At 32.9% G+C, this 10,331-nt stretch overlaps 1 protein-coding gene across 1 annotated transcript in view; it reads right to left on the reverse strand.

Moving 5' to 3' along the window:
* Positions 1–373: 373 nt before the first annotated feature.
* The window catches only part of LOC117103608 (hemicentin-2-like), a 29,141-nt gene continuing 19,183 nt past the window's right edge, over positions 374–10,331 (reverse strand). Inside the window, exons 5-6 of the mRNA XM_033244187.1 lie at positions 929–1,072; positions 374–439 (exon numbers count right to left, since the gene is read on the reverse strand). Of these exons, the coding sequence (XP_033100078.1) occupies positions 374–439; positions 929–1,072 (210 nt within the window). The remainder of the gene's footprint in view (positions 440–928; positions 1,073–10,331) is intronic.

A 10,331-nucleotide genomic window follows, 5' to 3' on the forward strand; every position in this document is an offset into this window, starting at 1 on the left:
ATGTTTATCATCACGTAATTTTGTGTTCCGGGTATAGGCAAATGTATTAAAATTCAGGAAACCCGAATTAATTAATTAGGTGCCCGAAAATGGCATTTAAATACTTAAAGTTTCAAAAACTACCATATCAAGCAGAGCCCCATTATAGTTTGTTGCTCAGGTCAGGAATTTCTAAGAATTTATGAATTAGATACGGTACCAGGAAATAGCACTTGAATAGTACAAAATCTACGATATCCGCTTTGAGCTCCACAATGGTTTTTGAGCACAGATGAGTAAATTTAAAAAATTTGACATTTTATAAATGTCCGAAAACGCACTTGGATACTTAAAATTTATGAAAACTATAATCTATATATCCACCTGAGCCCCCTCATGATTGAAGCTGAGGTGAGAACATTTTTGGGAATTGGGGACTTCTAGACACCGGCAAATGGCTCTATAATAATTAAAATTTATGTTATTTTTTATCATTTGAAAAGGGGCACTTTTTCAACATCTAAAGGAGGGTGCTCAGGCATCTCGAGCACCCTACTGAATACTCCACGGACTACTGTATAATCTTATCAACCAAAATACATGACAAGGGCTTTTTGGTATATTAGGCCTATTGTTTGCCTTTACAATAGTTACACATTTGAAATTAATTTGGATAATGTTATTTTTAAGTAACCTGACAGTAATTTTCTGTTTTAAGTTTATTTCTATAATTTTTTTTAAACTGTTGAAAGCTTACATTTACACAATTGTGTTGTAAATGGCAACAGAAAAAAATTAGTCAGATTTTAAAATTATTTATTGTGGGTATATAATAAAATATTAATCTAATGAGGATTCACCAAAAACACTGTTTTTAAGTCTTCAGACCTGTTAAACTGCACATCAACTGTCTGAAAATGAGCACATAAATTGAATTGTTTTTGCAAACCTGCTCGCGACCAAACGCAAAAGTTTGGCGATCCATTTTTGGGTCGCGACTCATAGTTTGGAAAGCGTGGGCACCGTCAACACCATTTAATGCTGTCAGAAGATCTACTAACGCCAGACCTGCCACCTCTGTGTTGATGGTTGTCTGTAAGGTATTGTTTGTCAATATATATACTGTCTCTTATACACATCTAGATGTGTATAAGAGACAGCTTCCATTTAGTCCTATTAAGTCCATATCAATATCAGAGGCTAGCCTATGTGATAGGCCTACGTTGATTAGATGGGACTGGTGGAAGGGTTTAGATGGAATGGTAAGTAGGATAGTATACAAATCTGCTCCATGACAAAATCCTAATAACTAGACCCAGATAACAATCTGAACCTAAACAAGGTCGAAAAAATGAGAACATAGGCCTACATCAAGCTACCTAAAATTACAACCCTAATACACAGGAAATTCTGGGCTTAAACGGTACGGAACTAAAGTTATTGAGAGGTGTTGTTCCGAAGCATGCTACATAGATGGACGTGCGCGAGACCTAAGCGATATAGGCCCTGTCTCTTATACACATCTAGATGTGTATAAGAGACAGGATATGGAGGACTAACAAGCGGCAATTTGGCGCAGCGGTTGAGGTTCGGACTTTCAATCAAAAGGTTGTGGTTTCGAGTCTCCGCTGTGCAGATTCGCTTGTATCCTTGGGCAAGGCAATTTAGGTACATTGCACCCAGCTGTATCAATGGGTACCAGCAAACTGGTGGGGACTAACCTGCGACGAACTCTCATCCGCTTCACACTACGGAAACTGGGGATAAGCTCCATCCCTATGAGCCCCTAGTGGCTCGGAAAGGATTTAGCGGGACCTGCTACCACTGAGTTGGTGGTTGTCTGTAATGTATGGTTTGTCAATATAGCGTATAACAGTAAGAGATCTTTCAAACAATATTTCAATAGAGAGGTTTTAGATTCATTTTAAGAAAAAAATGTTTATAGATTTGTCCGTCGGGCAATGTTAAAAATGATGTTGCTGGGTGTGCCAGACAGTTTGCCATTGTAAAAAGTTTACTTATAATTTCAACCGTTCTTTTCATTTTTGATATTTATATAAATTATTTTTTGCCATAATTTTATGTCAAACTTTAAATATTCTAAACATTTCCAAAGAATTTAAAGAGTGTATGTAAAATAGAAATACAACACTAAACATTATATATTTGCAAAGGCTTTCTGGTAATTACAAAATGGAAGAAATTATTAATTATAATAAAGTATTAGCAAATTATTAGTTGTAATAAATGTGTTTTACTTTATTTTCAAACTATCAAATTTGAAAAATCATACCGTTATCCTCAAAGTGTATTCTTTATTCATTTTTATAGAGTTACACTTTTGCATAATTACCATTGTATAATTTTTTTTTTTGTATATACTAATTTCTATGATTTTTTTTCTTGTTTTCACTGTGCTTTGTTTTTTGCAGACATATCGGCACAAGATAGCAATTAAACTGAATTTCAATTAATTTAATTACAGTTCGAAAATTCGGGGTAATCGTAAAACCTGTGCACAATATGTAATTTTAAATAAAAAAATTATTATTTAATTTAACAGGTAATTCGCCAATATGATTAGTTATAAGATCATACTAAATTACAAAAGGGAATCGGGAGCAAATACATATATCCATAAAGATATATCATGGGCGCCACTGAAGAGTCTTTGCACAGTGAATTGTTTTGCTTGTTGACAATCCGCCAGAATAGAGCTAGGTTTTGTGATTTTTTTTTGTAACGATCTGGAAAATAAATAAATAAAGTGAAATGAAAATGAGAAACGTAGAACTACCAGTAAACAGATAAATATGTACAAACTTATTCATAAAATTATAGACCTAAGACTACTACTTTGTTCTAACAACATCTAGTCATACCAGGCAACAGTAGTCGTACGACGCAGTATGTGCCCGGCCTAACGAAACTGATGGCAACATTTGAACAACTAAGACTGACCAGCTTTCAAATTTTGGAGTATCTCATGTCTTAAGACACTTTGATATAAAATAACATAGTCTAACGAATTCTTATAATATTTTAAGTACGACCATAATGGACTTAAGTTTATTTTTTTAGCTATATGATATGAATGAAATGTACAATTTTCTGTAAACATAGTGAAATTTTATACTACTGATAGTAAAAATACATTAATATTTTAGGATACATAGCCTAGGTCTATTATAAATTTAAACATTTGATCTAATATGCCATCAGTAAACCTTTTTTTTCGTGATCCCTAAATGGCGAAACATTTTCTTCGTATTACTGTTGTGTAGGCTTCCCGGAAAGCTTGACTACAACCAGCGTATATAATCGGATTCAAAGCTGAATTAAAATAAAATAAAATAAAGGAGCCTAACTCGGAAACACACCTAAATCGTCCAAATACTGTCAATATAGTAACTACTGTACACGGAATTGTGCAACTGAAAAAGCCACATAAAATCAAAGACGTCATTTTCAAAGCTTTGTAGTTCTGTCTTGGTGTCGTGGCATCTTGAAATGTTATTTGCGTGGATGCTATTTGCCGCAACGTTTTTCTAGTTTTTACGAATATTCGAATATGTAGAAAGCAAACTACCGTAAGCGAACCTACCAGAATAATGATCTGAATACATAAATACCATAGTTCCAGGCCTATATAATAATATATTGTACCATATATTTGAGAGAATACGATAGAGATCCATATAATGATAATAACCTTCTTTAAAAAAACATTGTTGACTCTACTCAGATGAAAGAATGGATGAAAGACAGCCAAATATCTTTCAACAGCTAACAGCACATGATGAGAGAGTGACAAGCACCACATTATATTCAACACAGTTATTGTTGTAACACACAATATAGATTGACAGAAAGCAAGAGTTCCATCGTCAACTTCAATCCAGATGCCTTCCGTAGTCAATGGCACCATCATTGCAATACCGTTCAATGCTGTCAGAAGATCGACTAACGCGAGACTTGCCACAACTGTATTAGTGGTTGTCTGTAGTGTATTACTTGTGAATATTGCATATATAACTAAAATGTTTCCTATTATAATACAGATAGTTATAAATGAAAAGAGCTAAACCACCACTAGAATACAAACATACTTGTCCGTTAGAAGGTATGTCGCTATAGTTGATCATCTTGCGATTATAACTATGTCGTCTCTTCACAGTATTTACTATCAGAATGAAAAAATACTGATCCTGTTTACTTTTGACATACACATCAACATTTGAGTCCGCAAAGTGGATACCTGCACTTTAGTAGTCCATCAAGACAAAATATCAAATTATTCAGGCTTATTGTGACGATTTTTGCTTAACCAAAACATACATGTTCTATTGTGTGAGTTAATGTATAAAACAATTTGCCAGAGTCAATCTCGGTGATGTTTTTGAGGTCGACACAGCCTTATCCAACTGCATCAAAAAAATTATAGGCTAAAAATGACGTACATTCAATCTCAGCAACTCTCTAGCTACCTGATTCCAGACTATTCCATTTTAATTGATGAACTCATCCGTTTACATTTTTTAAAATTTTAAATTAAAGAGAAACGTATTGATAATTTATATATTAAATTAATATAAACAGAAAATTATTGTAATTATTGATCGATTTTGTTCAATTCCTCCTGACCTCCAACGAACAGTAGGCCTATCTCAACAGTTGGACGGTTTAAGATATAGTGTTAGTAATTTTATTTATAAACGCGGTAAATGGATGTGCCTTTAGGCAATGTCAGCAGATTAGTATCATTTTGTTGGGCAGTGTCAGCTTATGTATTTTGCCATAGTACCAGATAATTTATCCTTACTGTTATTATTGTTTTTGGAATCAGTTTTGGCGTAATGTTTGTAAAATTTCAAACATTCCAACCAAATTTAAACAGTTAAGTAAAATAGAAATTCAAAAGCTCAACTAGTAATATTTGAAATTGCTTTTCGGTATTTACAAATAGAAAATAAAAATAATTATATGAAAGTTGTTTTCAGCATTTCCAAACCAAATATTTGTAAAATCTGAAAAATCATAATCCTCAAAGTGTAAGTTTTGCAGATATGTAGTTACGATGTGTCATAGTTGAATTTAAGTTTGAAAATGTAAGTAATAGTAAAATATGTGAGAAGTGTTGCCAACAAGTGTAATTTTGGGGAAAAATGAAATGTTATTAACAAATCCGAACGAAACACAACACTGTATAAAAGTGTAGCCGATTATTATGTTTCTTCACCTGAATATGCTGATCAATATTAGTACTATATTTGCATCGTCGTTTTCGGCCAACAAGACAAATTAAATATTTGACTTATCACTGATTTTACAAAACCTACAATATTAAAAAATTATGGCTCCATGTAAAAATTAAATAAAATGTGTACAGTTATTTTAAACATGGAAATAATCAGTTGACCTATTATGAGCCTTCAATGTGTTTTATCATATTCAAACAACCATTCTAACACATGAACAAACCAAATGTGCATAATGTTTTTTTAATGTATTGTGTAAATACCGGGGCATACATGATGATGTTGGAAGTTCGTATTGTAACCTGTCAGATTTAAAATTCAGACTCAGATTTTTCTATAAAAAAAATCCTCTCTTTTACTTTGTGAAATTTAGTGTTAGAGTCTTTGATTTGATTTGTATTTTGTGCTTTACATTCTTTTTGTGATTTTTGGTTAAGTACAGTTCACTGTTGAGAACTATGTTTTGATTTGTATTTTGAAATATCACTTTCTTGTGATATTAGTTAAGTACCGGTTCGTTGTTTTATTGGGGCTTATGTTTCAATTTGTATTACTTGATTTTTTACCTTCATTCTGTAATAATATTAGTTAAGTAAAAAACCAGGGGTGGTGGATTGGGGTGGGGGAGGCTGTTTTGATTCATTTCATTATGTATCTTTCCTTCTGTATAGAATCTTGCAACATATAAAATGTATACAATACTCAAACTGTATCATTACAACTTGTCCCATAATAACACTGTATATATTATTATTAGATACTGTAAACCTTTATGATTACTTAACGTTAAGCTAATTATTTAATTATATATTTATATATGTTTTTCTTTTTTTTTCTATTATTATTGTACTATAACTCCGTAATTAAGTTTGTTTATTTTAATCATTTTCGTATGGACGCACCACCTTGCTAGTTGTGTGCCACTGATCTGAAAGTGAGTGCCAATAAATACTGATACTAATACTGATACTGAGGGTAGGCGTAGTCAAAGAAATGTTAGATGCAAAGGTGATTTACTCTAAAGATAAAACAACGCGAACTATGATATTAACAGTATGTTTGAGCTTCATCGTTTATAAAATATACTTTGTGAAAGAAATGCAAAATACACAAAATGTTATTATATCATGCACATTGACTTACTCCAAATCAGAAAAAGAAACGATATCATTAAATATACGTTAAGATTATACTAAATTATATATATCTATTATTAACGATCAGTAGAAGCATCCAGATCAGATTCACATAATCATCGCAATTAAGTTATATCAAATGTCAGTCTGTAAATATCACTATATATATATATATATATATATATATATATATATATGTATACTATACTATATATATAATGTAAAAAGACAGCAATAAAATATAGCTTTGAGTTGTAGACATAATATGAAGCAATATAATGTGTACATACCCTGAACTCCTTTTCGTGTTCTCTTAAATAAAGTTTTTTAGATATATTAAGTGCCAAAAATAATGTTTAAATATTACTTTTTGTGCTTATGATATAATTGGAATTTACACTTCTTAGAGAGAAGTAATATTTCCCATCTCATGAAGTTCGAATTCACCTAATGTATACACACACATGTGAATTTGTAAAAGCCAAAAACAGCACCTAATAGAACAGAGTAATTCTTGCTTTCTAGCGCGTATCAATCAATGTTTCCTGTGCGAGTTCAGCGCGTGATGTAGGCTACGTAGTGAACCGGCGAACGCTGGCATTCATTTCACTGTAACATGTGAATTTTGAGGGAAACAAAATTATAACTGCAAACCTAATTATATTTACATGATGAAAATCTACTAATCATAAGCTTTCCATTCATATATTTCATGAAGTAAAAAGAGCAACAGAAATGGTCTAACTTATCAAACAAACACCATGCACATTCCAGTCTTTCTATGTTTCCTGGGCGAGTTCAACGCGTGATGTAGGCTACGTAGTGAACCTGCGAACGCTTGCATCCATTTCACTGTAACATGTGAATTTTGAGGGAAGTAAAATTATAACTGCAAACCTAATTATATTTACATGATGAGAATCTACTAATCATAAGCTTTCCATTCATATATTTCATGAAGTAAAAAGAGCAATAGAAAGGGTTTAACTTATCAAACAAACACCAGGCAAACTCCAGCCTTCGCATCAGTCGCCGGAGAAAAATGATTACGCTGAAACAAGCGCCTGTATACAATATAGTCAATGGTGTTTGGAAGGCTTGATTCTATTGGTTTCCAAAAGTGACGGAACTAAATATTGACTAATCACAACCATTTTTGCAACAAGTATGTTAGAAAGAATAAAGATCAACTTACAGAGAGAAAGAAACCAATTGGTCAAATACTTTGCGAGTTATTCTGATTAGAATTTGATAATATGAGCCGCGAAAGGCAAAAAATCTGCTTTCTACGCTGGAAATCCAATGTAGTTGCCTACTTTTAATCGAAAAGTGCCGGGATAAAACATAAATCTACCTCGTTTCATTTCATCTCATTTAGAAAGATGAAAGATAGATCTTTTATGTAAAAAGAGGAGGAAATTGATCTGACGAGCAGTTCCTAATTTATGGTAGAAAAGGCTGTAAAAAAGGGTGTTCTCAGGGTTTTTTGAGCAGTTTTATCAATTTATGCCAGCACGCTACTAAAGAGCGCGTACAAATTCATATGCCTATTATACAAAAAGCGTCTTTAAAGCAAGTGCAAATGTAAACTCCAAGACTGACCTGGAGAACATCAGATGGCTTCATCTGTATTGAATGGACGACTATATTAGTCATTTTATATTTTGTTAAGAACTTTTCAGATGCTATAGACTTTCACTTCCCTCAGGTTACAGTTAAACGGCTATTTAAGGACAAACCTTGGCAGAATAATTCTTTTAATAAGCTCGTTAAAATTTCACATCCCACATGCTAAACATCCCAACAATACAATCTTTTATTATACAGCAATCAAACAAAGGAACTCACTACCATTATAAATTAAAAAAAAATCAACATCGCTCAACGTATTTAAAACGTATTTAAATAACATTAAAGCATTACCTCGATAAAAGATTAAGTAATATTGCACATAGTCTATAACTAACTTGTATATGCTGTTGGGTAACGCTGTTAGGTGGGTCTTCATTTTTTATTAATTGTTTTATCTTGTACATCATATACTACTTCTTTTGTCTGTCTCCGTTTTTGTTTCTATGTGATATTTTAGGACCCCGTTGGAAACAAGTTCTATTGAACTTTTAAGGGTTATCCTGGCTTTAATATCTGGTTTTTTTTTGTCAATTTTTATAAGTGGTATATGATGTTCAAGGTAACTCAAATTTATTTTTGATAAAAGAATATTTTTTTAACTTTTTGTTTGTTTTCTGAATTTGTGGTTTTTATTATTTTTTTATGACTTTTTCGCTATTGTATTTTTGTATTTTGATATATTAATCTAATGCTGAATAAAATGAAATGAAATAATAGTCTCCAAAGACCTTAAAGAGCCTTTGCTTCTGACCCTAAGTCAGCTGAATTTTAAAAAAAATAAACAAAACCAATCGTTGGAGAAGTCTTTGAGAGTTGAGTTTTATCTTAATAATATTGCTCATTTATTTTCGGTGGATGCCAAGTCCTGGCGAAGGCAGTAAGACGTTCCATAATCAAGTCAGGAAAGATAATATCGCTAGTCTGGGCGAACAATTTATGTATTGGCAGTATATCCGTTCTTGCCAAGGATATTAATGTAATACTTTTTTCTTGCAAATGTTTAACCCATTGAGGCTATAGTCGCAGATATCATTAAGTTGTGTCAAATCTAAATTTAAACAGGTGAAATTTTACAAAACCCAAGGGCCGGATAACATTCGCCCATGAATACTGCGTAACTCTGCTGATATCTTGTCCAAGCCAATTCGTGCCATCGTTAACTAAAAAATTAGGAAGGGGGTTCTTCCATAACTTTGGAAATCAGCCGATATGGTTTCGACCTCCAAGATGAATCCTCTTAACATTTTGGGGAGTGATCTGCAGTCCATCTTGCTGACTTCGTCTACTATTAAAGTCATTGAGGTAATTATAGGGGAAATGATCTGGAACCAAGTTATACATAAGACTATTTAGACAAATCCGTTTGTTCAAAGGGCGTCAGTACCACCGATGCTCTCACAAGTCTGTTTAATAAATGGTTTTTTTTTCTAAACTGACCAAGGGAGTAAAATGGGACTACTAATATTAGGCGTACATGACCTTATTGACCATAATGTTCTAATTGATGATAAAATACATAATTACATATTGTAGGAGGTCGAAGATTATTGTCTCTTGAACCCATAAGATGAATTTTAGAGCGAAAGAAACGTGTGGTAGGCTGGGCAATAAAGTGTCACCGTGGTTGAAGGTCAAAGGTGGGATCCCCAATGGTCTTGGTTGGTGGCCCATGCTGTTTATCATCTTTGTGACGATCTTTTGGAGGGAGTGCCGTGCATTAAGTACATGGATAACACCTCCGACCACGAGCGCGTCTCAGGGATGGGACAAGTGGGCTCCAAAACATTCTTAATGAGACGGTTGATTGGAATAACAGCATGTCTCTTAATATTAATAAGTCGAAGGAAATGATAACGTTAGTTGTAAAAATTCAATTTGAATCACTCCACATTGGAGTTTGTAACTTAGAACGTGTGACGGAATTTAAACTGCTTGGTGTCATTATTTCAGATAGTTTATATCCTAGCAGCGCTGCATTGATTACATAATTAATAAATGTAATTCTAGAATGTACTTCCTTAAACAAATTCGAAGAGCTGGTCTTGATGCCTCTCTACTTACAGTATTAGTTTCTATACCAGTTCCATAAAACCCGTACTGAAATATGCAGTTCCAGTGTGGGGTAGCAATATCACTAAGCAATGAAGTCAGGTTTAGAACAACAGATCCAAAGAAGAGCTCAGTCTTTGCTTGAAATTTCAACATTGGAAAAGCGCCGTGTTCGACTGTCTAGGAAATTCTTTGACAAAAGCTAAGACCCTAATTACAGATTAAATCATTTATTACCTGATTACATATTAATAATTTATTATAAACACTGTATATG

Source organism: Anneissia japonica, unplaced genomic scaffold (genome assembly GCF_011630105.1).
Source record: "Anneissia japonica isolate Jap-2015-1 unplaced genomic scaffold, ASM1163010v1 scaffold287895_len483588_cov180, whole genome shotgun sequence".
Taxonomy (NCBI): Eukaryota; Metazoa; Echinodermata; class Crinoidea; order Comatulida; family Comatulidae; genus Anneissia; species Anneissia japonica.